General features: G+C 36.7%; 1 protein-coding gene, 1 long non-coding RNA gene and 1 pseudogene across 16 annotated transcripts in view; 1 reads left to right on the top strand and 2 right to left on the bottom strand.

The window, feature by feature from the left end:
• Window positions 1–331: 331 nt before the first annotated feature.
• The window catches only part of ELF2 (E74 like ETS transcription factor 2), a 79,733-nt gene continuing 57,975 nt past the window's right edge, over window positions 332–22,089 (bottom strand). For 4 of the 15 annotated variants that reach the window (XM_039875788.1, XM_039875789.1, XM_039875794.1 and 1 more), the window contains 7 exons: window positions 12,015–12,128; window positions 10,482–10,655; window positions 6,705–6,743; window positions 6,235–6,321; window positions 3,682–3,874; window positions 2,451–2,801; window positions 332–2,044 (listed from right to left, as the gene is read on the bottom strand). In XM_039875788.1, the coding sequence (XP_039731722.1) occupies window positions 1,417–2,044; window positions 2,451–2,801; window positions 3,682–3,874; window positions 6,235–6,321; window positions 6,705–6,743; window positions 10,482–10,655; window positions 12,015–12,128 (1,586 nt within the window). In that variant the 3' untranslated portion in view covers window positions 332–1,416. Of the gene's footprint in view, window positions 2,045–2,450; window positions 2,802–3,681; window positions 3,875–6,234; window positions 6,322–6,704; window positions 6,744–10,481; window positions 10,656–12,014; window positions 12,129–20,896; window positions 21,217–22,089 lie in introns of those variants that run through there. The other 11 variants (XM_039875790.1, XM_039875800.1, XM_039875799.1 and 8 more) reach the window with 7 other exon arrangements.
• Window positions 3,873–7,630, top strand: LOC120613213 (uncharacterized). Its single transcript, XR_005655615.1, has 2 exons — window positions 3,873–4,287; window positions 6,680–7,630. It is a non-coding gene; the product is annotated as an uncharacterized LOC120613213 (long non-coding RNA).
• LOC120613652 (uncharacterized) lies at window positions 8,074–8,192 on the bottom strand (annotated as a pseudogene).

Genomic DNA, 22,089 nt, shown 5'->3' on the forward strand with positions numbered 1-22,089 from the left:
GTAAAAGGGCGAGAGTATTACTCTTCTAACCCTCAAAAAGTCTGATTGAGAAAGAAATGGTCTGATTTCAAATATAAATTCTTTAAGTGTGGCCAACATCAAAATAGTAAATTCATTATGGTAAGTAGAACATTATAGTTCATGATAGTAATTAGAAAGTGGCAACATGCAGATATTTGCCAAATATTAATACAATGGAACAAAACAGAAGTAGAATTTCTTACACAGTAGTTGGGAATGAGAAACAGGACTTCTATTCGTAACTAAAACGATGTCTCTATACTAGCTTTTGAATATTGTTATAAATATCACCAGAGAACAAAACGCAATATAAGTTTCATTTCTATATTTCAGAAAACCTACTTGAATACACTTTGAAACAAGAGTACAACAAAATAGAATATACTTCAAATGTTGAATATACAAACTATTATAGTTCAAATCTGAACACTGGTACTTTCCCTCTTAAACTTCAACTAAAAAAAAAAAAAGAAAGAAAACTCCAGGTATTAGAGTTGCCTGACAAAAATTCATGCTGAGCCTTAACTTCCAAGTGACAGGAGAACTGGAAATGTGTCTGCACAGATGCCAGGGCTAAGTGAGTGACACAGGCGTGTTACAGCAAAAGGCCAAAGCCAACTGTTAATTTGTCCACAATTAAGAAACTGACAGACTTAAACTACCATATAAAATGTTACATGTAAATTCTATAACAATACTGTGCTAGGTACAAGATTTTTAAATTTTTTTTCTTTTAATAAAAAAAGCTTTACACAAACAAGCCGTTAGCTTATTTCAATAAAGAAAACCGAAAATTAGTCTAAGGCCTTTGTTTTAAATCAGCTTAAGCTATATGATATAAAAAAAAAAAAATCGCACTAGATCTTTTTTTGCTATCCTCTGAAACTTTTGGATCCATTCTTCAATTCACATTCTAAAATACCTATATTAGCAGTCTTCACATAGCACCAGTTAAGTGAGTTCTGTGTGAACACAGTAATAATTGCTGGTATGCATATAAAATGCATCAAAAATTGCTATATGTAACAATGAGATCACCCATCCCAACCCCTCCCCCACTGAAAACTATATAGCCTCTTACAGAATGTTAGTGTTCCAAGTCTTAGTGTAACTTGATATTGTAGTGAGTTGCTTGGTCCCTTTCAATCCTTTTTCTTATTGATGGGGTTCAGTTGTTTCCTACTGTAAGAGGCAGTTTTCTGTCAGCATCTCAATATGTAGTTCATTTCCCACTGAAACATGGGATAGGTAATTTATTTCCAGTAAGTCTGATTGTTTTCTTATATGCATTATAAATGTTTTAAAGTCTTCTTTTGACTTTTCTTGATGATACCCCTTGCAAATATGTGTTAGTACTATCACTAACAGTCTAAAGTCCATGGCAGAGCTGCTATTTTATTTCTCACACGTCACCAGCCCTTCTGTTTTCATAGTTACCGGAAGGGCAATAGCTGAAGGCGCACTGACAACCACTACGTGGGTCACTGTCTTATTTCCATCTGCCGGTTTTTCTTCTTGTACCAGCTGCAAAGTTTTCACATCATGTTCCTGCTTTTTTGCCACTGCTTCTGACTTAACCTCTGGCCCTTTTATGACGGCGCTGATTACTCGGGGAGGAGTCTGGCCAGACGCCTGCTGAGTAGGCACCGAGAGTCTCATTACAGGTGTACCGTGGGCTATGGAAACCGGGGTCAGCGCCCTCACGGCCAGTGGGGTTCCAACAATGTTAATGCTTCCCGATCCAGTCAGATTTGACTTTGTCTGCAGTTGACACTGTGCCAGTTGTGTAGCTGGGATGGTAATAATTTTGGCAGGCTGCATGGTGATTTTGTCTCCATTTTCAGTAGAGGCTGGCATCACAGTAGGGATTGTCTGAATAACGACCTTCGGAGAGCTTGCTGTTGCTGGACTACTGCTGGTTAGTAACGGTGTGCCTGCATTAACTGACTGAACGGCCACAGTTGAAATTTTCTGACCCAACGATGTCATTACAACGGGTACTTGCATTGCCACACGAACTGTCCTAGTAGATTAAAAAAAAGTTGATTATATTGAATGCTAAATTAGAAAATAGGTCTCGTGCAAAAATATGACTGCCAATCCAAAATGTACAAACTAGCGCTCCCAAATTTTACAGATGTACTGACGATCCCTGACATTTAGAATATGAAATACCATGAAATAAATACATTTTAAAAATCAAATCCCACATTTAAGTTCTATCTATAAAACCATAAAAACCAATCCAGGTTAAAGGAGACATCTGCTACTTTAACAGTATAACACAATACATTTAAAATATCAAGTTCTTTTCAAAGTCCTGACCAACAGTGGGTTCTTAGAATGCTGGTATTAAAAAAGGGAGCATATCTTTCTGCCAGGGAGCTTTCTAAACAGCAAATACATTACAACTGACCATCTTCATTTACCTTGGAGCTGCTGTGGCTGATACAGATGCGGTAGTAGTAGGAGATCTGGACGAAGCATCATGGCCAGGGGAAGTGATGTTCACAACTCTAGCTACACCCTTCTCTGCTCTGGCGCAGTTCAGTGGAGATGAGTTTTTCCCACCACGAACAGAGGTTGCTGCTTTCAGGAGACTTTCTGCAGACAGTGACACACGTTCTAAGGATTTTTCATCAGTGGCTGCTGCTAAATCTTCATTACAGGTTTCACTTTTGTCATCGTCTATGACCACTATGTTTTTGGGCATATCCTTGAACTGATATACAAGCCTCTGTCCTTCAACCTTCGCAAGAATACCCCTTTGGTAATAATATCTGTAAGAGAAAAAGTACTAAGTGAATCAAATGTATTACTTTTTTTTTTTCTCAAAAAAAAAAAAAAACCATGTAGAATGGACACTAACAGAAACATTCATTTATTCCTGTAAGATAAGGAGCTCTTCTGAATTGTTCAAAAGGCTGCGAATTTGAAGTAAGAATGAAGGTGGAACCTGGTACCACAAGTCCTATAACTTTGAGATCCAGAGATCCACAAAGTAGCTCAGAGTTCATTCTTAAAGGAAGTGATTTTGCCTAAATACAGAATGTTATTGTATTTTACAAACACTGGTAAAAACTCAACTCTGACTTACAAAGGTTATAAAAACAATCTGATATTATATGGAAAAATTACCTTAGCCGTGCTTAGTAGAGATGAATCTATGGGATATCTGAATACTGTCACATAAACTATGTTCATTTACAGACACCCTTAATTAGAAGCCACGTACATTACAAAGTTTTGTGGGTTTCTTGAACTGACAAAACTTAAAGAGAAATTTTCATATCACCATTATATAGCCATTATAACAAATTCACAAGAAATGCAGCAAATTAACAATTTGGAAACTGTTTTGTTTGGCTTTAAATTTCTTTTTAAAGGTCTACAACTTAACTTTCTATTAAGAAACAGTCCTAAGTTCAAAAGCACATTTTCTGCAAAAATAGTATTTTCCAATGATACTGAAATTTTAGACATCTAGACCAAACTCCTTTCTCCCTATCTAGCTCCAAATCCACGAAGCACCTCTAGAATACCCCCCAAAATTAAGTTATAATAAATAAGGGGTTTTTAGAGCTTCTCTTTAAACAGCTAAAGGACAATATAAAGAGATGTATGCATTTTGTTTGAAAATTCATTCTTTTGTGCTCTTACCTCAAAGCTCGTCCCATAGTTTCATAGTTCATGTCTGGCTTGTTCTTATGCTTTCCCCAGAGCTTAGAGACAGCCTTTGAATCCACAAGTTTGAATATGCCTTTTTCTCTCTGAGTCCACTTAATATACCGAGGACAAGTATTTTTATCTTGAAGTAGATCTAAAAGAAACTCCCACAAATAGGTTGTGTTTCCTTTGAAAATAATGATAGGCATTGATTAAAAATTCATTAACATAATTAAACACATAACTAAAAGCAAATATTTAATTATGCTGGGTAAAAATCAATTCACTTACTACTGGTGAAATGCAAAGGTACTGTCTGTCATTAAATACTTGACTATATGAGCAATCATTTGTACAGTTTCAAATTGTGTTGTCTAGTACATAACCAAGTATCTGATAACAAAAATCATAAATATATATAACAGTATGAAACAATATAAGATATAAGATACATTACAAAGCAATGCATAATTAAAATCCAAATGAATGACAGAAAATAATGTTTGAGATTTCAGGAGTGAAAATTAAGTGAACTGGAAAGACATGACAGCATCTTAGAAGATGGCTAAGATCTGCACAGAAGAAAAGGAGGGAATCTGGGTAGGTAAAGTAAGGAACTTAACCCAACAGAAAGCATCACTCTTTTTTCCTTTGGAAGCAGAGGAAGAGTAATGGACGGTGATTATTAGATGCCCAGGCTTTACAGGCTGCTGCTTTTCTTTGATTCCCTTAGTAAGCCTCTAGGTACAGAGGTTCTTAAACCAATGGAAGAACAGAAAAGAATGCTAAGATTAGACTACACAGGCCACTACACTGAATCACCAGGCCACTTCCAGGCTCCTACTCAAAATAGCTTTACTATCCTCGAATCCAGACCCAAGTTACAGGCTACATAAGGAGAACTTCGAAGGGTGGAAGGCTTCCAAACCAAGCCACTGCTCCTCAATCTAAAAGCTGATGTCCACTTCCTCTAGCATTTCATTTTCATTCTGGATTTCCTTAAAAATTCAATACATCTATTAACCCGTAGTTGAGCCCCATATACATCTCTTGACCTAAAGAGATTAACCTTCGACTTCACAATATTGCATTTATATCTTGGAAGCCCTATTACATCAGCATCAATACCTAAAATCTCTTACTATTCAACCATGCATAACTTTCAACTACTATAGAACAAGATGTAGAGCTGGGGCATTTTTATTTTATGACCAGATTGTCAGGCCCTGTGAGCGGACATAGCAAAAGTGAGCAGAGAACTTATTCTGGAAGAAAATTTTATATAGCATAGACAGTGCCTTGTACATAGTAGGGATGTGAATGCTTCCGGGTGTGTTGAATTAGATTCATCAACATTCCTCAGGTTATCTTTAAATGCTCCACCCCAGGTCCCATCCCCAAGTAAAACTGACAATTCTATTTCTAGTTTCAAGGAAAACAATTCAGAAAAGAAAGCGTTCTTTATCATACCAGGTAGTTCATTACGTCCATGCAGAATTATCATTTTGCAAAAGAGTAAACACTGGATGAATTTTAAAAAACAGTAATAACTATAGTTATAATAACTCTAAATTTTAGCTTTCTAACATTTACTACTATCATGTAAGTTTTAAAGTTTTCAATTTAAGTTAAAAGATAATACCTAAGATGTTAGAAATATAAAATGACCAAACACAAAGAAGTTTTCTCAATCTGTCCCAAGTTGAATTATCAGCTCCTGAATAAATAAGAGTTCACTGGAATTTGTCTAAATTTCTTAGAAGGCTTACTAGACTTAATTATAGCTTTAACGACTTAAAATGAGATGTCAGAACACCTGTCGAGGATGGACTAAATTTGAGTATATTAATCCAAAATGATCCAACTATTGAACATTGGTCTGAAAACATTTATTCATGAAGTGATAAATTTTTAGTTACCAGAACACACCTAAAACCATTATTAAAATATTATTTGAAATACAACTTATCCAACAAAGTAATAGAACAGAATGTGGGAGGATCATTGCTATTTTTGTTTTTAATAAGAAAATATAAATTCTAAAGCAAAAAAGTGGGAAATGTTTATTCTGACTCCTGATACAACTCAAATTTGTTGACTGGAAGATTAAATCCAGCTTGCCTTGGATTACTGCATTGCTACTATCAGTTAAAAAACTATATCTGAAATAAGTCTTAGTTGTAAACTTCTATTCTAAGTGTCCCTACATGCGGATGCATGCTATTGTACATAACACACATCCTCTATAACTATGGCTCCTTTTTCAGAATGGTGTGTGTCAGGCTGCACTTAGGACCTTTCAAAATATAAATGCCTTCCTCCTTCCACTCCCCTGGTATATCTATGGCTAGAGAATCTAAGTGCAATAGGGAGCCAGCATAGTTTGAAAAACTCCCAGGTGATGCTGATATATCCCTGATTAAAAACTACCAAAGACAGTATTTCCAAATATGCATGTACCAGAAATAATTTCCTTAAGAATGCAAAAATGTAACCTGACTGAAAAACAAAATCATCTCACCTCCAAAACGGCCCTCCCCAAATTACCTTTTCCTTCTCTGGGTTTCTTCTTTATACCTAACTCAGGAGACCCATTGGAAATTGGTGATTGCTGGGTCTTTGGTTTACGGCCAACTGAAAAAATAAGATATGGAAACCATACATTGAAAACAAGAAAAATAACATAAGCATGATTAGCAGACTCTTTGATAACATATTATCGATGAAACTGAACACTAAATTTGTGGCACTAAATTTGTGGATTAATATACTCAGTGTATATAACGAGTTTCTTTAAAAAGAGCATTAAAAGCACTTCTGCAATTTTAGATTACAGCAGTTGTTAATTGGTAGTAATCTCAATATAGATGGCAACTCAGATACTATTAACCTATAATTTACATGGTCAGAGCCTCAATTTGGTAATCTTTTTCTAATAATGCGGCAATGGAAACAGATTCTAGTGCAAACTTTTTTGTTTTCTGGTCTACAGGATTGTTAGAAAAAGCTTTACCTACCTATTGCAGAAGATCTGATAATCTGCGAAGCCCTTGGAGCTCAAATGAGGAAAAGTAAAAAATATTAAACACTCTCTACTGCTCTGAGCCAATCCACCAGAATTTAAGCCCAAGTATTCAAATTCCCCCACCTAAACATACAGGTACATTATAAGAGTAAGAAAATCTTCCAAGTAATTACTTCATATGTGTAATGTTTATGCCCTTCCTTTTGTTTCTTCTTACTTCTGCCAGAAGGCTCTTTCAGACTAGCATCCACAATAAACAGAAAAACAAGAGCTGTACTTCCCTACATTAAAGAAGGCAGAAGTCTGAAATGTACTGTATTCAGACCTCAGCAGGTAAGCTGATGGATGGACACTAGCTGGCAGGTAAAAGGAACATTCAAGTGTATGATATAGTAGTCCCCCTATCCACGGAGGACATGTTCTAAGACCCCCAGGGGATGCCCGAAACCATGGATAGTACTGCACCCTATATAGACTGTATTTTTTTCCTATACGTACATACCTTTTCACTTACGGGGAAGAACTTTACAACTTCTCTTTGGCATACCCCAATTGCCACAATCACTAGTCTTGAGCTTTGGGGCCATTATTAAGTTAAAAAAGGGTGACGTGAATACAACCACTGTGATACCATGATAGTCAATCTGATATCTGCTGCTAAGTGACTAAAAGGCAGGAAGCATATACAGCATGGAGACACTGGACAAAGGGAAGATTCACATCCCAAGCTGGACACGGAGGGAGAAAAGGCTCAAGATTTCATCGCACTATTCAGAACTGCGTGCAATTTAAAACTTCTGAACTGTTTAGTTCTGGAATCTCCCATTTCATATTTTCAGACCTCAGCTGACCGTGGGTAACTAAAACCATGGAAAGCAAAATCACAAATAAAGGGGGACTACCGTATTTTCAAATTAAGTACAGGCACACTTTGTTTTATTGCACTTCACAGATATTGCGTTTTTACCAATAGGTTCTCAGCTGAGCAAGTCTACCGGCATCATTTTTCCAACAGCAGTTGCTCCTTTCATGTCTCTGTATCACATTTTCATAATTCTCACAGTATTTCCAACTTTTTCATTATTATTATATTTGTGATGGAGTTCTGTGATTAGTGATCTTTGACGTTACTATCGTTGTTGTTTTGGGGTATCACAAATCATACCCACAATAGCCAGCAAACTCAATCGATAAGTGTGTGTTCTGAATGTTCCCCCACCTTTCTCCCACTCCTCAGGCCTCCCTATCTAGAGACACAATATTATTATTATTATTTTTTTTTTTAGGCGAGGTAACCCTTGGTTGACCTCACAGATTGCAAGGACCTTGTCAGTTTACAATCCCTCATTTTTTATTTTTTACACCTACAGCACCTGGTCTTCCTAGGTGGTCTCCCATCCAAGTACTAATCAGGCCCAACTCGGCTTAGCTTCCACAGTCAGACGGGTTCGGGCTTGTTCGGGGTGGCATGGCGGTAGATGAGATACAATATTAAAATTAGGCCAATTAACAACCCTACAATGGCCTCTAAGTGTTCAAATGAAAGGAAGAGTCAGTCAATGCAGCAAACTTCACTGTTGTCTTATTTTAAGAAATTGCCACAGCTATCCCAAACTTTAGCAACCACCACCCTAATTAGTCAGCAGCCATGAACATCGTGGCAAGACCCTCCAACCACAAAAAGATTACAACTCACTGAAGGCTCGGATGATGGTTAGCATTTTTAGCAGTAAATTATTTTTTAATTAAAGTATGCACATTTGTTTTTAAGACATAATGCTATTTATAGCATACTTAATATATTACAGTATAGTATAAACACAACTTTTATATGCACTGGGAAACCAAAAAAATTGTGAGACTTACTTTATTGCAATACTTGTTTCATTGCAGTGGTCTGGAAATGAACCTGCAATATCTCTGAAATATGGCTGCATACTATTACTGATTTGGTGATTGTCAAACATCTGTGATTTCTGATGTCACTCTACTCTTAATTAGCAAGGACTATTTAAAGCCAAATAAAGAACTAGATTAAAGTACCTTAATTTATATTTCAAAATGCATAGCTATTATGTTCTAGGATTTTATTATAATTCTTATCAATGTTAGTGTACTTTGCCAAAATTAAAACAGAAAGTTCACTGGTCTTGTTAAAACAGAGCTTAACTTCTCAATTTAAATAATGTTTATATATACAAATCAATCATTAGTAAGATTAACATTTTACTGTCTCCTAAAGTAAAGCACAAAAGCCTAACTACGTAAAAGGAAAGGTAGCCCAAAAGGACTTGTTATCTTCTTATAAAGCAGCATTTCCCAAATCACATTCTTTGAAAAATACATTATTCATCAGTAGGAAAAAGGGTTCTACACTCAAATCAACTTTTAGAACACTGCATGCTTCTCTTAGAGATTCACAACACACATAAGTATATTAAAAGCTCTGGAAATTAAAAAAAAGGGCCCTATTAAAGAAAAAAATAACCTACGTAACTGTATGTCCCAAATGTATTTAACCACAAATAAATAAATGTGTTTTATGTAATTTTTTAAATGGTCATTCATTAAGACCATCTACTTTCAAATATATAGTTAGTTTTAAATTGGCAAATTATTTCCTCATTTATATCAAATCTCTTAGGTTATAACCATGTATCAATCTGTTTATCTAGAGGTCTTGGTTACCTAAATGATCCCAGCTTTTCATAGTCTTCTTTCTTTTAAATCTAAAAATCTCTTAAGTACTTTGTAATAACTCCCATAGGAAACAACCAGCCAAAGGCTATGGTGGACAGTGAGTAAACAGAACTATTAATATGTATGCCTTTTGTTTTTAAATGTTTACAACAAGAAATGATTCTTCTAAATTCTCTCATTCATACCTCTCTCAATATACACATAATCTATATAAGTATTATATGAGGGAAGGCACTCTGTCTTATTCTTCATTGTATCCCTCACAGCAATTAGAAAAGACCTATGAACAGCACAGCAGTTAGAAACACTTATATCAAAAAAATTGGGGGAAAAAACATAGTTTTAACACAATTCTCTTATTTTTGCCTTTTTGTTTTGCATTTTAAAACGTGAAGAAAGAGGAATTAGATGAGTACCCATTTATATATATTTCATTTCTTTCAAGTTTTATCCTCTGATTCAAACAGGAAAAGGACCCACTTACTGCCCATCTCTCCTCAGGATGTTGGAGATGTGCTGGGGCCTTGTGGCCACCCCCCACCCGGGGTCAGGTGAGCAGTCTCTGTCTGCAAGAGTCAAACAGTAACTGGAAATATTCTTTATCCACTGGTGAGTTTATTTCACTTAGAGGTCCCTACTGGCAATCTTGGTATTTAAAAGAAGGTATATGAAAGAAAATCGGGCCTTTATTTTAATGCCCGCAAAAGAATAGGAAGATAAGCTTATGAAACATAGAGAAAATAAAGAATAAAAAAAAGTTTAAGTAATCAAGGATCGAAAAGTAGACAATGTGCAGTGACTCTCTGGTCTGCCTTCTCTGTGTCCAACAACTGTTATAATCTCATTTTCAGGCAGCTACTTTTAGGGCTTAAATACTAATTCCTTTAAACAGTATGAATATGTTGAAACACAAAATTAAAATCTCGCTGTGTTGATTCTTTGAGAACATCTAAATTAAAATAACATCAATTATAAATCTACAGCACATACTTCCTATGACCCTTGGTGGGGAAAATGGTGCCAGAAAAAATTTCACTGGCTTTTCCAGAAATTTATAAATATACTCTACCTTTTTTCTTTTTCATTGGTTCATGGCTATCCGGTGACGTAGGAATAGGAGAGGTATCCATTGGTTCAGATTCTTCAGTTGACACCTCCACTACAGTTTCTGTAATGACATCTGGCCTCATAGCAGCATGGATAAATTCTGGAGTTGATACACAAGGAGGAACAAACACTTCCACTATAAAAAAAAGTTGAAAAATTAAAATTTCCCGCCCCGATTAATGTTTCTTAATGTGGACAATTCAATACTTAGTAAAGGTGAGGTTTTATTAAAAATTCATCAAAGCAAGATAAGGACTTGAAGTTCATTCGCTAAATGTGCAAATTAAAGTATATAAGGAAAAAAACGCAAAGAAAATCGAAGGAAATGGGTTAAGGGGGTGATCATGAGTAGTCACCCTCCATTCTTCACACTTAGACATATTTTCAAGTCATTACAGAAGTCTTCGAATTATTTTAACAACTGGGAAAACATATGAAAATAAAACAATAGTGTAGTAGCAAGTTATTTAATGATTACTTTCCTTCCATGTACCCATCATTATTCTTTAACTAGGTAATACATGCATAGTATAAAACCTAAAACTATTAATAAATGTGATTTCAGTGAAAAGTCAGTACTTAAGTTCATTTTAAAATACCAAGAAAAGGAAAATTGGCTCATTACAGCTCAATGAAAATCATCTTTCAATATTTAAAATTTTTACTTAATGGGTCAGTCCTGAATTTTGTACTAAATATGTACTAAATTGTACATATAGGTGGCTATTTGGTATTCTATTACATACGATAATGCTGTTCTGGCTTCCTTCCAATGTGCACAAATAATCAGGATATGACATTTCTATTTTGATTAAGCGATAGTTAATACATACTCTCTTGGATTAACACATTGACCAGTATGTCTTAATTTTCTTTTCACATCCACGAATAATACATGGGATTTCTGTTCTATTTTAAAAGTCTAGTTGCTCTTAGTATTTATTGTGAAACCCTTAATTTGACTGCATCAAGTCAAATTAACATTTGGACGTTAAAATTAGGACAAATTAAAATTAGAACCAAATGATTCTCAAAGGCAGTCTCAAATGAAAAAAAGAGACCAAAAGAAAGGAAAACTCGCAGTCTGAAGGGAGTGTGAGGAAATGGTGGAAGCCACCTCCTCTCTCCACCAGGGACACTTCCTTGGAGTCACTGCCTATTAATCATGAATAAAGGATTGAAAGTGGTCATAGGAGGCAACTACCCGCATCTGCCATTCGCATAAGGACTGCTATACGAACGTTTGTGATTTACCCAGAGTAAAGGAAGTAAGACATGATAGTATAAATAGCGACTTATCGAACATTTGTCTAACTCTAATGGGCATTTCCTGTATCATTTATTATGAAAACTAAGTATTTAAGACTTGGGAACTTTGACAAAGATCAATTATTGCTGTCACAGGTACTCATCTTGAGAACACCAACAATCCTCTTGCACTTTTTAAAAAAAATTTCATTCTAGATGCATATATAAAAAAGAACAGTTCACACACCAGGACTTCTTGAATCCCTCAAGCAGGTAGGAGATTCCATATGAAGCAGGGCTTCAGCAGCTTCGATTGTCTTGTCTGTACAGTGCGCATTACTGCTATGGACTGATGCTTCCACTGCGGAGAAAAAAGTTCTAGTCAATTATTAAAAATGTACTGGACACATTACTAAATTAAAACATGTTAGAAGAAATAAACATAAATCAACTCTGTTTGACTAAGCCACTGACACATATTAGTCTATGTAAATTATTTACAGAATTTAAACACAAAACGACCTAGTATCCACACTTTGCAAAATGAATGTTGATTTAAAGCAACTATTGAGACTGATTAGAAATTATTGAGAAATTTCTGAATCTTATCCAAAGGAAGACAAAGAAAGACCCTTAAATGGAACCCTGTATCAATTTTAGACCAAAACTAACCTAGCAGGGAGGCGGGGCAGATGGTCATTTCTATATTCTGATATACTACTACTAAAATCAGGGGTAATACCTATCAGAATCAATCAGAAACACATATTGCTAAGTTAATATAATTAACTGGTTCAATTCCTACGGACCCTCCTGCGTGAGAGTGCAGTGGCTCTAGCACCAAAGCTCTTGAGAATTTTTTTTCTTCACAATAACCTTGCTCTCTTCTTCAGGACCTCACTGGTCTTTGCTGGCTTTAACCCCAAAATTTTTTTTTAAAAAGAGTCTCTGTGTTGTTGGTTTTTTTCCCATGAAGCCTTTTCTGATTTTACCACCTTCTGTAGCAGTCCTAGCACTTACTTTATGCTTTGCTGATTAAATTATGTGTGAAACAGTAAGGTGTAAAACAGTAGTTTGGGATTCCACATCCAACGGCTTGGGTTCTAGTCTCTGCCACTTGCAATTTCTGTTATCTGAGGCCAGCAATTTAATTTCTTATAAGGGTCAGTTTCTTCTCACAGAACAGGAGCATTACTTATTTACCTCATAGAGCTGTGAGACTTAAGGGAGGCAACTCCCATAAAAAACAAGCATGCAGATAAGAATTCAATATATGGTGATTAAGAAATTATCACCATTATCACTCCTATAAGGTTATAAATTCTTTGAGGTCACAGGGTCTATCTTAATTCATCTTTGTATCTGTTACAGTCCCTAACACAGACTTTTCTTTCAATATGCATCCAAGTAGCTCTTTTATGTATTGAAGTTACAAACAACTTCAGGTACATTGACTTACTGACTTACAGAAAAACTGGCAATTCAAGCACAAACTTAGTATCTTAAAGATATATTAATTTCACATCCTGACTTAAAATACTGAATGTTTTACTTGGTAAGAAATTCGGAAACATGAATATGTAACAGTTTCTAATTTGACAGACTTTTTTCAAGATGTCCTCTAAAAGAACTAAAAGGAAATATTTACACGAATTCCATAAAATCGTATTACAAACTCACAAGTTCTACATACTAAAGATATGAATCTTTTTTTCCAGATATGAATCTTTTAAAACTGTTTCCAAGAAACTTTTAATTGAAAAAAAATCCACTTAGTCTCAAAATTCACCAAATGCTAAAGCCTCAGCCTCAAACACCAGTCATTTGGAGAGCGTTTATAAAAAAAATCCAGTGACTGTTTTACCACCTGTTGCACATCATCCACACTCTCGACCAAGGTACTGAGTCTCTCCAGTTGCTCTTTCCATTTATGGAAATCTGCTCAAAGCTAAACGGTTCCAGAGAGGCAGCCAAACCTCTAAGTAAATCTATCTTTAGGTGACCCTGCTTACTCTTATCTGCAGCTTCACCAAAGCAAAGGATTCAACCAGTCCTTCCAGCTCTACTTTAAGAAACTTAGTAAGTATAAAATACATTACCATTCTCAAGTATTTTTTTCAAAGTACCGCCCTACAATAATCACATACACCAAAGAACTCTGGAAAACAAATTCTCAGGTTTTTAAAATTTAGTCTAGGAACTTCATTCTCTTTAAAGTCTGCTTGTGCTGCAATTTAGCTGTTGTCCTAGGTGCTATTAATAAACCATCGTGGGTAAAGTAATTCCTTATGTAATTGTATTAAGACACACCCTAAAAACTCAACGTATTAAAATCAGAGCTTCGAGTATTTGATAATACGGCAAGAATTTTACCAGATTTTAAAGTTATCAACAAAATAAAATTTGCCTCGCAGATGGTACCCTGAGTTCTTACGTAGTTTGAGGTACATTTTCAAAACCATGATTTCGTATTACATCAGTGGAAATTATTTTCATGCTCATATTTCTAACCTCAACATAATATTATTTATTTCCCAGACATATTTTATATTTAGAGTAAAACAAATAAAAAATATATAAAGGAGAAAACTCATTCATACTTTAAATTCAATAATGAAAAAAATTCAATGTATCAATTCTCTATGAAGTATCAATCAGAAGATCTAATACTCTACAGTATAGTCAACAAGTGGTTGTTGAGCATTTACCATGTACCAGACCCTAAGCTATACACCTGAGATACAAGTGTGAATAGATCTCTGGCCTCATGAAGCTTATACTAACAGTTCAGAGAGTGTCAAAACACAAATGAAAGTAAAATATGTCAAAACTAAATAAAGGTGCAAAATAATTTAAAGTTACTCTTTAAGCTAACAACTGATTAAGAAAGCAATGATTTCCTTTTTTGGTGCTTACTAATTTTATTTTTTCTCAATTTACTAATTAAAATAACCCTAAACACATTTGGGAAAAAAGATGAACACCTACAAACTCACACATATCAACTTACAATAATGTACCGCTGCTTCTTGGCCTTTTGACTAAGATCAAGTGTAGTACAATAATGTACCTATGATAGTTTCCAAGAATACTTATTGACCCTTTTGTAAAAGAGAGCACTATCTCATTTTACTTTTCTTTTGCTGACACAAGTCAACAAGTGGTTTCTGATAACACAAATTGAAGAAATAGTTCTCTTCAAGTTTCTGTAATTTTAAAAAACTTTTAAATACTATTTTGTTCTGATCAATAATTCAAATACAATTCAAACTAAAAGTTTTGCACAATTCTTAAGAATAAACATGAATTTAACAGTGCTGTGCAATCAAAGTAAGCAAATTATAAGCGCAGGTTGAAAATTCCTTTTCTCTTAAAACTTGATTTACTGGTGTCTTTCTAGACCTGTGTATGAAAAATATGGGAGAAAATAATATGCAATTCATTTTAAAAAGAGAAACAATAAAGCTAAAAGTAACCTGACAGATATTTTCTAGTTACCACTAATAGATAGTGCTGCCAGTCAATATTCCTTGAAGAAATAAGTGTACCAAATAAATTTCAAAACCATTTTAATGTTAATCATAGTGCCAAAAATTAAATTTGCTTGTACCCTCCTTTACTATTGGTAAGAGTCTTCTTTATTCCATTTCTAGCTTTCTAATCAACTGCTGTTAGTATGGTAAGACTATTCCAGACTCATTCAACAGCTGTTACTAAATACCAAACTTGGTAATTAAGTCTGACAAGACACATACCTCTCAGCTTTGCAGAAGAGAATGCTGGCAATGGCTTTAGTTCAGAACAACGTTCTTAAGGTCAAAAATAAAAACTAATAGCAGTTTAATTTGAGAGGAATTTGAGAGGAATGGAAAAAAATTAGAAAACACTTCATTAGATGTCAGTGGTATTCCCCTACAAGCAAGACCATAAACTAATATCACAAGGTCATCATTCAACTACCACATCTGACTTACCACAGCTTATCCTCTGCCCCAAGGCTATAACATAACAGGTGAGTGAAGAATACAAGTGAATGCAATGAAAAGGGAGAAAAGATAAAGGTCTAGGACATTCCATCTTTATGTGTTCCCCTTTGACTTTCTAATCAATATAGTTGCACTATAAAGTTTAAAAGGGAAAGAATAAAATTATTTTCTGAAGTAGAGCTGTCCAATAAAAATATGACACGCTACATATAATTTTTAAATTTCCAGTAGCCACATTAAAAAAAAGGAAGGTGAAATTAATCTTTCGTTTAACTCAGCATATCCAAGATATTGTCATTTCAACACAATCGATATAAAGGAGTTTTCCACTGCTTCAGCTTTTATGTCTAAATTAAATTTTTTAAAATTAACAATTCAGTTTCTCGGCCATATTAAATATACTGAATAGCCTCATGTGGCTAGTGGCCAGGTACTGAAAAGTGTAGACTAAAATTGTATTTCAGCTATACTCAAAATTTTTTGATAAAAGGACCCTTTTATACCCAAATTATTGAGGCCCACAGAGATTTTACTTGTATAAATAATCTTATGTACAGATATTTATCCTACTTGAAATTAAATCTAAGAAAATTTAAAAATATTTAGTTCATTTAAAATAATAAACCCAATACTTTTAAAGATGTTCTTATGAAAATAATCTGTCTACAACAAAAAAAAAAACTTTAGTGGGTAGCTTTGTTTTACACCTGTGCAAATCTTTTTAATACATGGTAGAAAACAGCTGAACTTTAGTATTTGCTTCTTCGTTCAAATCTCTTGCAATATCAAGTCATGTAGCCTCCAGAAAACTCCTCTGAATATTTGTGAAAGTGAAAAGGTAAATAATGTCTTAGTATTATTATGAAAACAATTTTGACTTCAGACTCCCAGACCCCCAGATCAGAAATTTTAGCTTTTAAGAACTGCAACTGAAATTTTTTATCAGATGTAATTAAACCCCCAAATTCTATCCTGTTTTTGTAAATTTTACCTTCTAAACATAAACATCAGTGTGCAGATGAAAAATTATGCTTACACTTCCATAAGCACACAGTACTTTGTCCACTTACACATGAAAGATTTTTTAAAGCTTTTCATAAATATTTCCTTGCATCCTTTTGAATACTGAAGCTCTAGATAACACATGGAGTTTAAAAAATTATCAAGAACACTCTCCTGACTGCCCCCTCCACCAACCAAATTTGTTTCTAAAGAACATTGTTTTACGCTGAATTATCCTGACTACACACTGATGTTACTCTTTAACTCAGTTTTTATATGAATTTTAGTCTAATAATGCAATGAGTTCCGAAGAGTAATTTCTTACACACTTTCAAGTAAATTTTTTTCAATACTGCCATTCTTCCAGTTTTATTTCAACACATGCTTCATCTTTTCATATCTTAACTTTTTTTCAAATTGATTATCTTTTCAAGATACTGTTCCAAAATATAAAAAATGAGAAATAAGACTTTCAAGTTCAAATTTCATGATGAACTTAGACAAACCAGACACACTGTTGTGTCAGTAAAAATGCTTAGTCTAAATTTCCAGAAAATTTTCTCCCTTCAATTAATAACTACATTAAAGTAGAACAAAACTTCTGGTGACCCTATTTCTCAAGTCTCAAAAAGAAGAAGAAAGAAGTACACTTGAGAATAAGGCAGAATATTTTCAATTGAAAATCTTCCAGAAAATCGAGACCATATGTACACAATACTTTCGCATAAATATTAAGAACATTCGTTTTCCCTATGTTATAAATATAAAACTTATATATATGGAGAGAGAGAAAGAGAGCTGAAATTATACACTATAACATAGTCATTTGCAACATCTAGACATGGCCTCAAGTTCCAATCTGGCACAAAGACTGACTTAAAGAGAAATTAACCTCCACTTACATAACAACCTTACAGACATAGTCACTCATGTGGCGTAATGTAAAGAAATCCAAGAATAGAAGCCTTCACTGTCCATTAAATATTTCTGAGCCACTTATAATCTTAGAACTTCAAAAGTTATTAAAGATCACCTACTCAATCCGGATGAAGCTTAAAGTGGTTAAGTCACTAGTACAGAGCTAGTTTAGTGACAGCTAGACGTAGATCCTCAGCTCCTGACTTCAGGGTTAAGGCTCTTTTTCATATATCATGTTGCCAGGAAAAGTAAATATTTTGTATGTTAAAATAAAAGTGATTTTTAATAAATAAGCTTATTTATTTCATTCTTTACTCACACTACTCTAACAGCATAAATGTTGATAACTAAAGCTGAAACTAAAGCTGACAGTTATCGACTTTAAAGGAGGAAAATAAAAGCAAAAATATAGCCTCTAGTACCTTCCCATACAATAGTAGGGGCAATATTAAGTGCTTTATTCTTCCTTAGAAACAGTTATGCTAACATATTCAACTTAAAGCTTACCTCCTCCACAAGTTTTCATTAGTCTCAGTCATTCTACACTAATCATCAACCTATTATAACAATCACTGTAGTTATATTAACATTTACATATTTATATATTATATGTAGATTTTCATCTGTCTCCTCAATTAGATCGTAAAATCTTTGTGAGGTAGAATTATGTCTATCACCTGATGACTTCCCTCACGGGAATAAAAAGGTATCATTCTGTGCATTTTACAAACACAAACATTACAAAGTACTCTCCCAATGTTACTGGAAATGGGCAGCAATAAAAATTTAGATCCATGGTTCTTTATTTTATGGGCCACCTTTCCTCCCCAACTTTTAACTCACTGAATAAACCTTGGGTAAATCAGCAAACCAGTCTCAAGTTTCCATCTAAAACAGGGCTTGTAAAGAAGCTTCAGATTACATGAACATGATTGAGGAAATAATCTGAAAACAATTATACGTAAAACATATTCTTTACAAGACATTATAGCTATAAAGGAAATTTCGACGTTAAGGTTTGTATATATTGAAGAAATGCACTAGGGCTGGAAATCCGCATTTAACTTTTAAAAAAAAAAAAATACCCTTAACAAAGGGAGATAAAATTTTGGTATTTTCAAACTGTAGACTGTCTATATGTACCACTCCAAGCAAAATATTCACAGGTCACATTCACTTTCGCTGATAATTCCAAAAGCTTATGAAAAAGTATCTTCCACTGGCAAAATTAAGCCTTCCACTCTACAGTATTTTTCAAAAGTCTAACTGCAGGGGTTATTCTAAGGTTCTCTTGGTACGTTCAGAACCACTGGAAACGTTTCTTGAAATGTACATGTTTAACCCTCAGAAACATCACTAACCCAAACAATAACATAAAGCCCAAAATTCCATCCTTTAATTCATATTATGTTGTTATTAATAGACTGAACATACACAAAGGAACCAAGTTCTTGTACTTGCCTCAGAGTATTCCTTGTACTCTGCCTCTTACTTACTAATACTTAAGTTCTTGCTCTGATTAGAAAGTAACTATCAAATGTGTTTCAATCACGACTCAGTAAAATTGTGATTTTTCTTTGGGACCTTTGAAACGTTTAGTATGACATTTTATAGAATAAAGGCTGGTCACTCATTATGTGTTATACAATACATACGACTTTAGTATTCTAGACTTTATTTGAACTTACAAGTTCTTCTGCTAGAGATACACGTGTTTATGATTCTCCCAAACGAGCGGAATCAGTTTCACCAACCAAGCTACTAATTTCACGTTCCCTCCCCAAAAACAATGCATGAAAAACAGAGAGTAAGATCTTTCACAGCATTACTCTTTGCTGACTATTCCCCAATTCCCATCGATGGCGCTATGAAACAGAACCCGGGGAAAGGAACATGTACGTTTATTACTACAGTAAGTAAAGAGGATCCAAGCACTGCTACATCCATTCGGGGCCCTCGCTGCGCTGTCTGCTATTAAGTAAAGCTGCCTTTTCTATGTAACTTAAGTCCGTGCCCTTCCGCTGCAGCAGTGGCGCTGCACATCCCCCACCCCCGCGGCCACTTCCGTGTTTACACTCCTCTTCCCTCCAATTCCATGCGTACATTGTCAGCTTCACTCCCGCCCAATCTTCATTGGCCCAGCGCGGGCCCAGAGTCCCGCCCCCAGAAATCAACGTTCTCATTTGGAACATCTCGGCGAGGAGATTGGAACCAGAGGCCTGTCAATCCCGTCCGTTCTGTCCTCTCCGAGGCGCTTCCGCTATGGTGGGAGGTTTGGGGGGGAAGGGAGAGGGGCAATTCCGTGCTGAGACTTCCTTAGGGCCAAGACTCCCTCGCGTCGCCCACTCCTTCACATTCACCCACTGTTTACAAAATAAACGTTCTTCTCTGACGCCCCAACGCTCCAGGTCAGGGGTACAAGATATTCCGTGTCCCACCCATTCTCCCTCCTAAAAAAAAAAAAGAAAACCCACGAGGAAAGGGGCATAAACCTACTTCTTCACGGCCACCCATTAAAGCCGGAGAGGGAGGCGGGCCGCTAGGAGGAACAGCATCCCGGGCCACTCCACGCTAAGTGACCCTTTCCCGGACCGTTACTCCTGAGACCGTACGAGCTGGGGATGTGAAGGAGGGTCAGAGCGATTTTTTTTTTTTTGGCGGGTAGCGGTCTACCGGACATGGCCCGGGTCTGTCTCGTCCATGCGGAAGTCATGAGTCTGGGGACCAAGTCTGAGGGGAGAACGGGGCGAAGGTGGCGAGCGTTCACCGGCGGCGCCCGCCGCCCCCGACCGCGGGCAGCAGCGGCCTCTCCGGCCAGACAGCGTGGCAGGCGCAGCCGGGAGACAACAGCCTCACTCACTTCCTGGTTCCTCAGCAACTAGGGTGAAGCGCACAACTCGTCCGCCCCCGAGTCCCCAACTTAACTGCGGCTCGGTCCTCCAGCCGCCGCGGCCGGCGCTCCGCCCGGCAGCTGCCGGCGCTGCTCGCCAAACCCACCCCGAAGCGACAGCGCCGGATTCGAGGCAGGTTACTCTCCAAGGTGATCACTTCCTGATTCGTCGCCTCCATTACTTCATTCACTACCCCCCTTTCCCCCGGCCGCCCCAGTGACTGAGGTGGACACTGTACCCCCGGCACTGACCGCCACAGGGGAGTCACCTGCCTTCTGTGCACCCTTCTCCTGCAGCACTGATGCACAGGAGAAAAGTTCCCCTGTCCTTACCAGCCCGGATGAGCAGATCCAGCTGGTTCGTGGGTCCCTCATGCAGAGACGTCGCCATGTTTATCCCCGGGCTGGAGCTGCTGCTTCACATTGACTTACACCGTGAGCAGCAGCGGCAGGGGAGGAGGCGGAACCCGCGGCCGGAGACACGCCGTGCGACCGACACACACTCACGCACTCGCACACACTCCGACGCCCGGATCCTTGCGCGTCCTCCGACAGGAAGCCGAGGCCGGCCCGCCTCCCGCCGCGGGGCTGAGAAACCCCACCACCTAACGGCAGGGGCGGCGGCGGCGGCGGCGGCCGCCTCGGCTGGCAACGCGATCCTTCCGCCCCGCGCCCAGACAGGAAGTCCCGGACGCCCGCCCGGGGAGCGGCCCGGCCGCGGCGAGACACCTGAGGCTGGAAGGCGCCCCGGCGGCCGCGGCCAGGGCAGGGCCCCTCGGCAGGAAAAGGCACATTTCACGCTCTGCGGAAGAAAAGTCCTCAATTGTCCCCACTCTGGAAAAGAGCCATTAATCAGATTTTCTTCCTGGAAGAGATGAAATACCTAGTCCCGCAGCTGTAAATAAAGGTGGCTATTTAACTCGTTTTGGCCGTTTCAAACCTTATGCAACATGTAACCTGTTTGCTTGAAAGAGCTGCACTTCAAAACTGGAATACCAAGCAAAAAAAGTCATACCCACGAAATATTCTAAAAGCTGTGCTTGAAAAGTAAGGCGCTTCCAACTACTTTCAGAAACCAACTGCGTCCTTTTCCCTCAGTTAAAGGCACACTAAACAAGCATTTGTAAATAAACAGAACATGCCTACCTCTAGATTAGATCATCCTTCCTCAATTTGCTAGTCATGAAATTCATGTGTCCTTTCATTTCTATTTAGTTCATTTGGGAACAAATATACGTATTTACAGCATCATCTACTTTTTAAAATCCTGTTGATAGAAACTAAACCTTATCACAAATAAGGTACACATTAAAATACAATAGAAGAGGGAGGTAAAATGTATTCAGTGACTATAAATTTATTAACATAAAAAATCAAACCAATAAAATGACTCAGATAAGGCTTCATTAAAACAAAAAATGCTTCCCTGGTTTCAGAATTTTATAACATAAAAAATGTTTTGAAACAAAATTTGCCTTAAAGTTAGTTGTTCTTCAAAAAATTTACATAAAATGGTGCCTCCTACA

Source organism: Pteropus medius, unplaced genomic scaffold (genome assembly GCF_902729225.1).
Source record: "Pteropus medius unplaced genomic scaffold, Ma_sr-lr_union100, whole genome shotgun sequence".
In the NCBI taxonomy this organism is placed as follows: Eukaryota; Metazoa; Chordata; class Mammalia; order Chiroptera; family Pteropodidae; genus Pteropus; species Pteropus medius.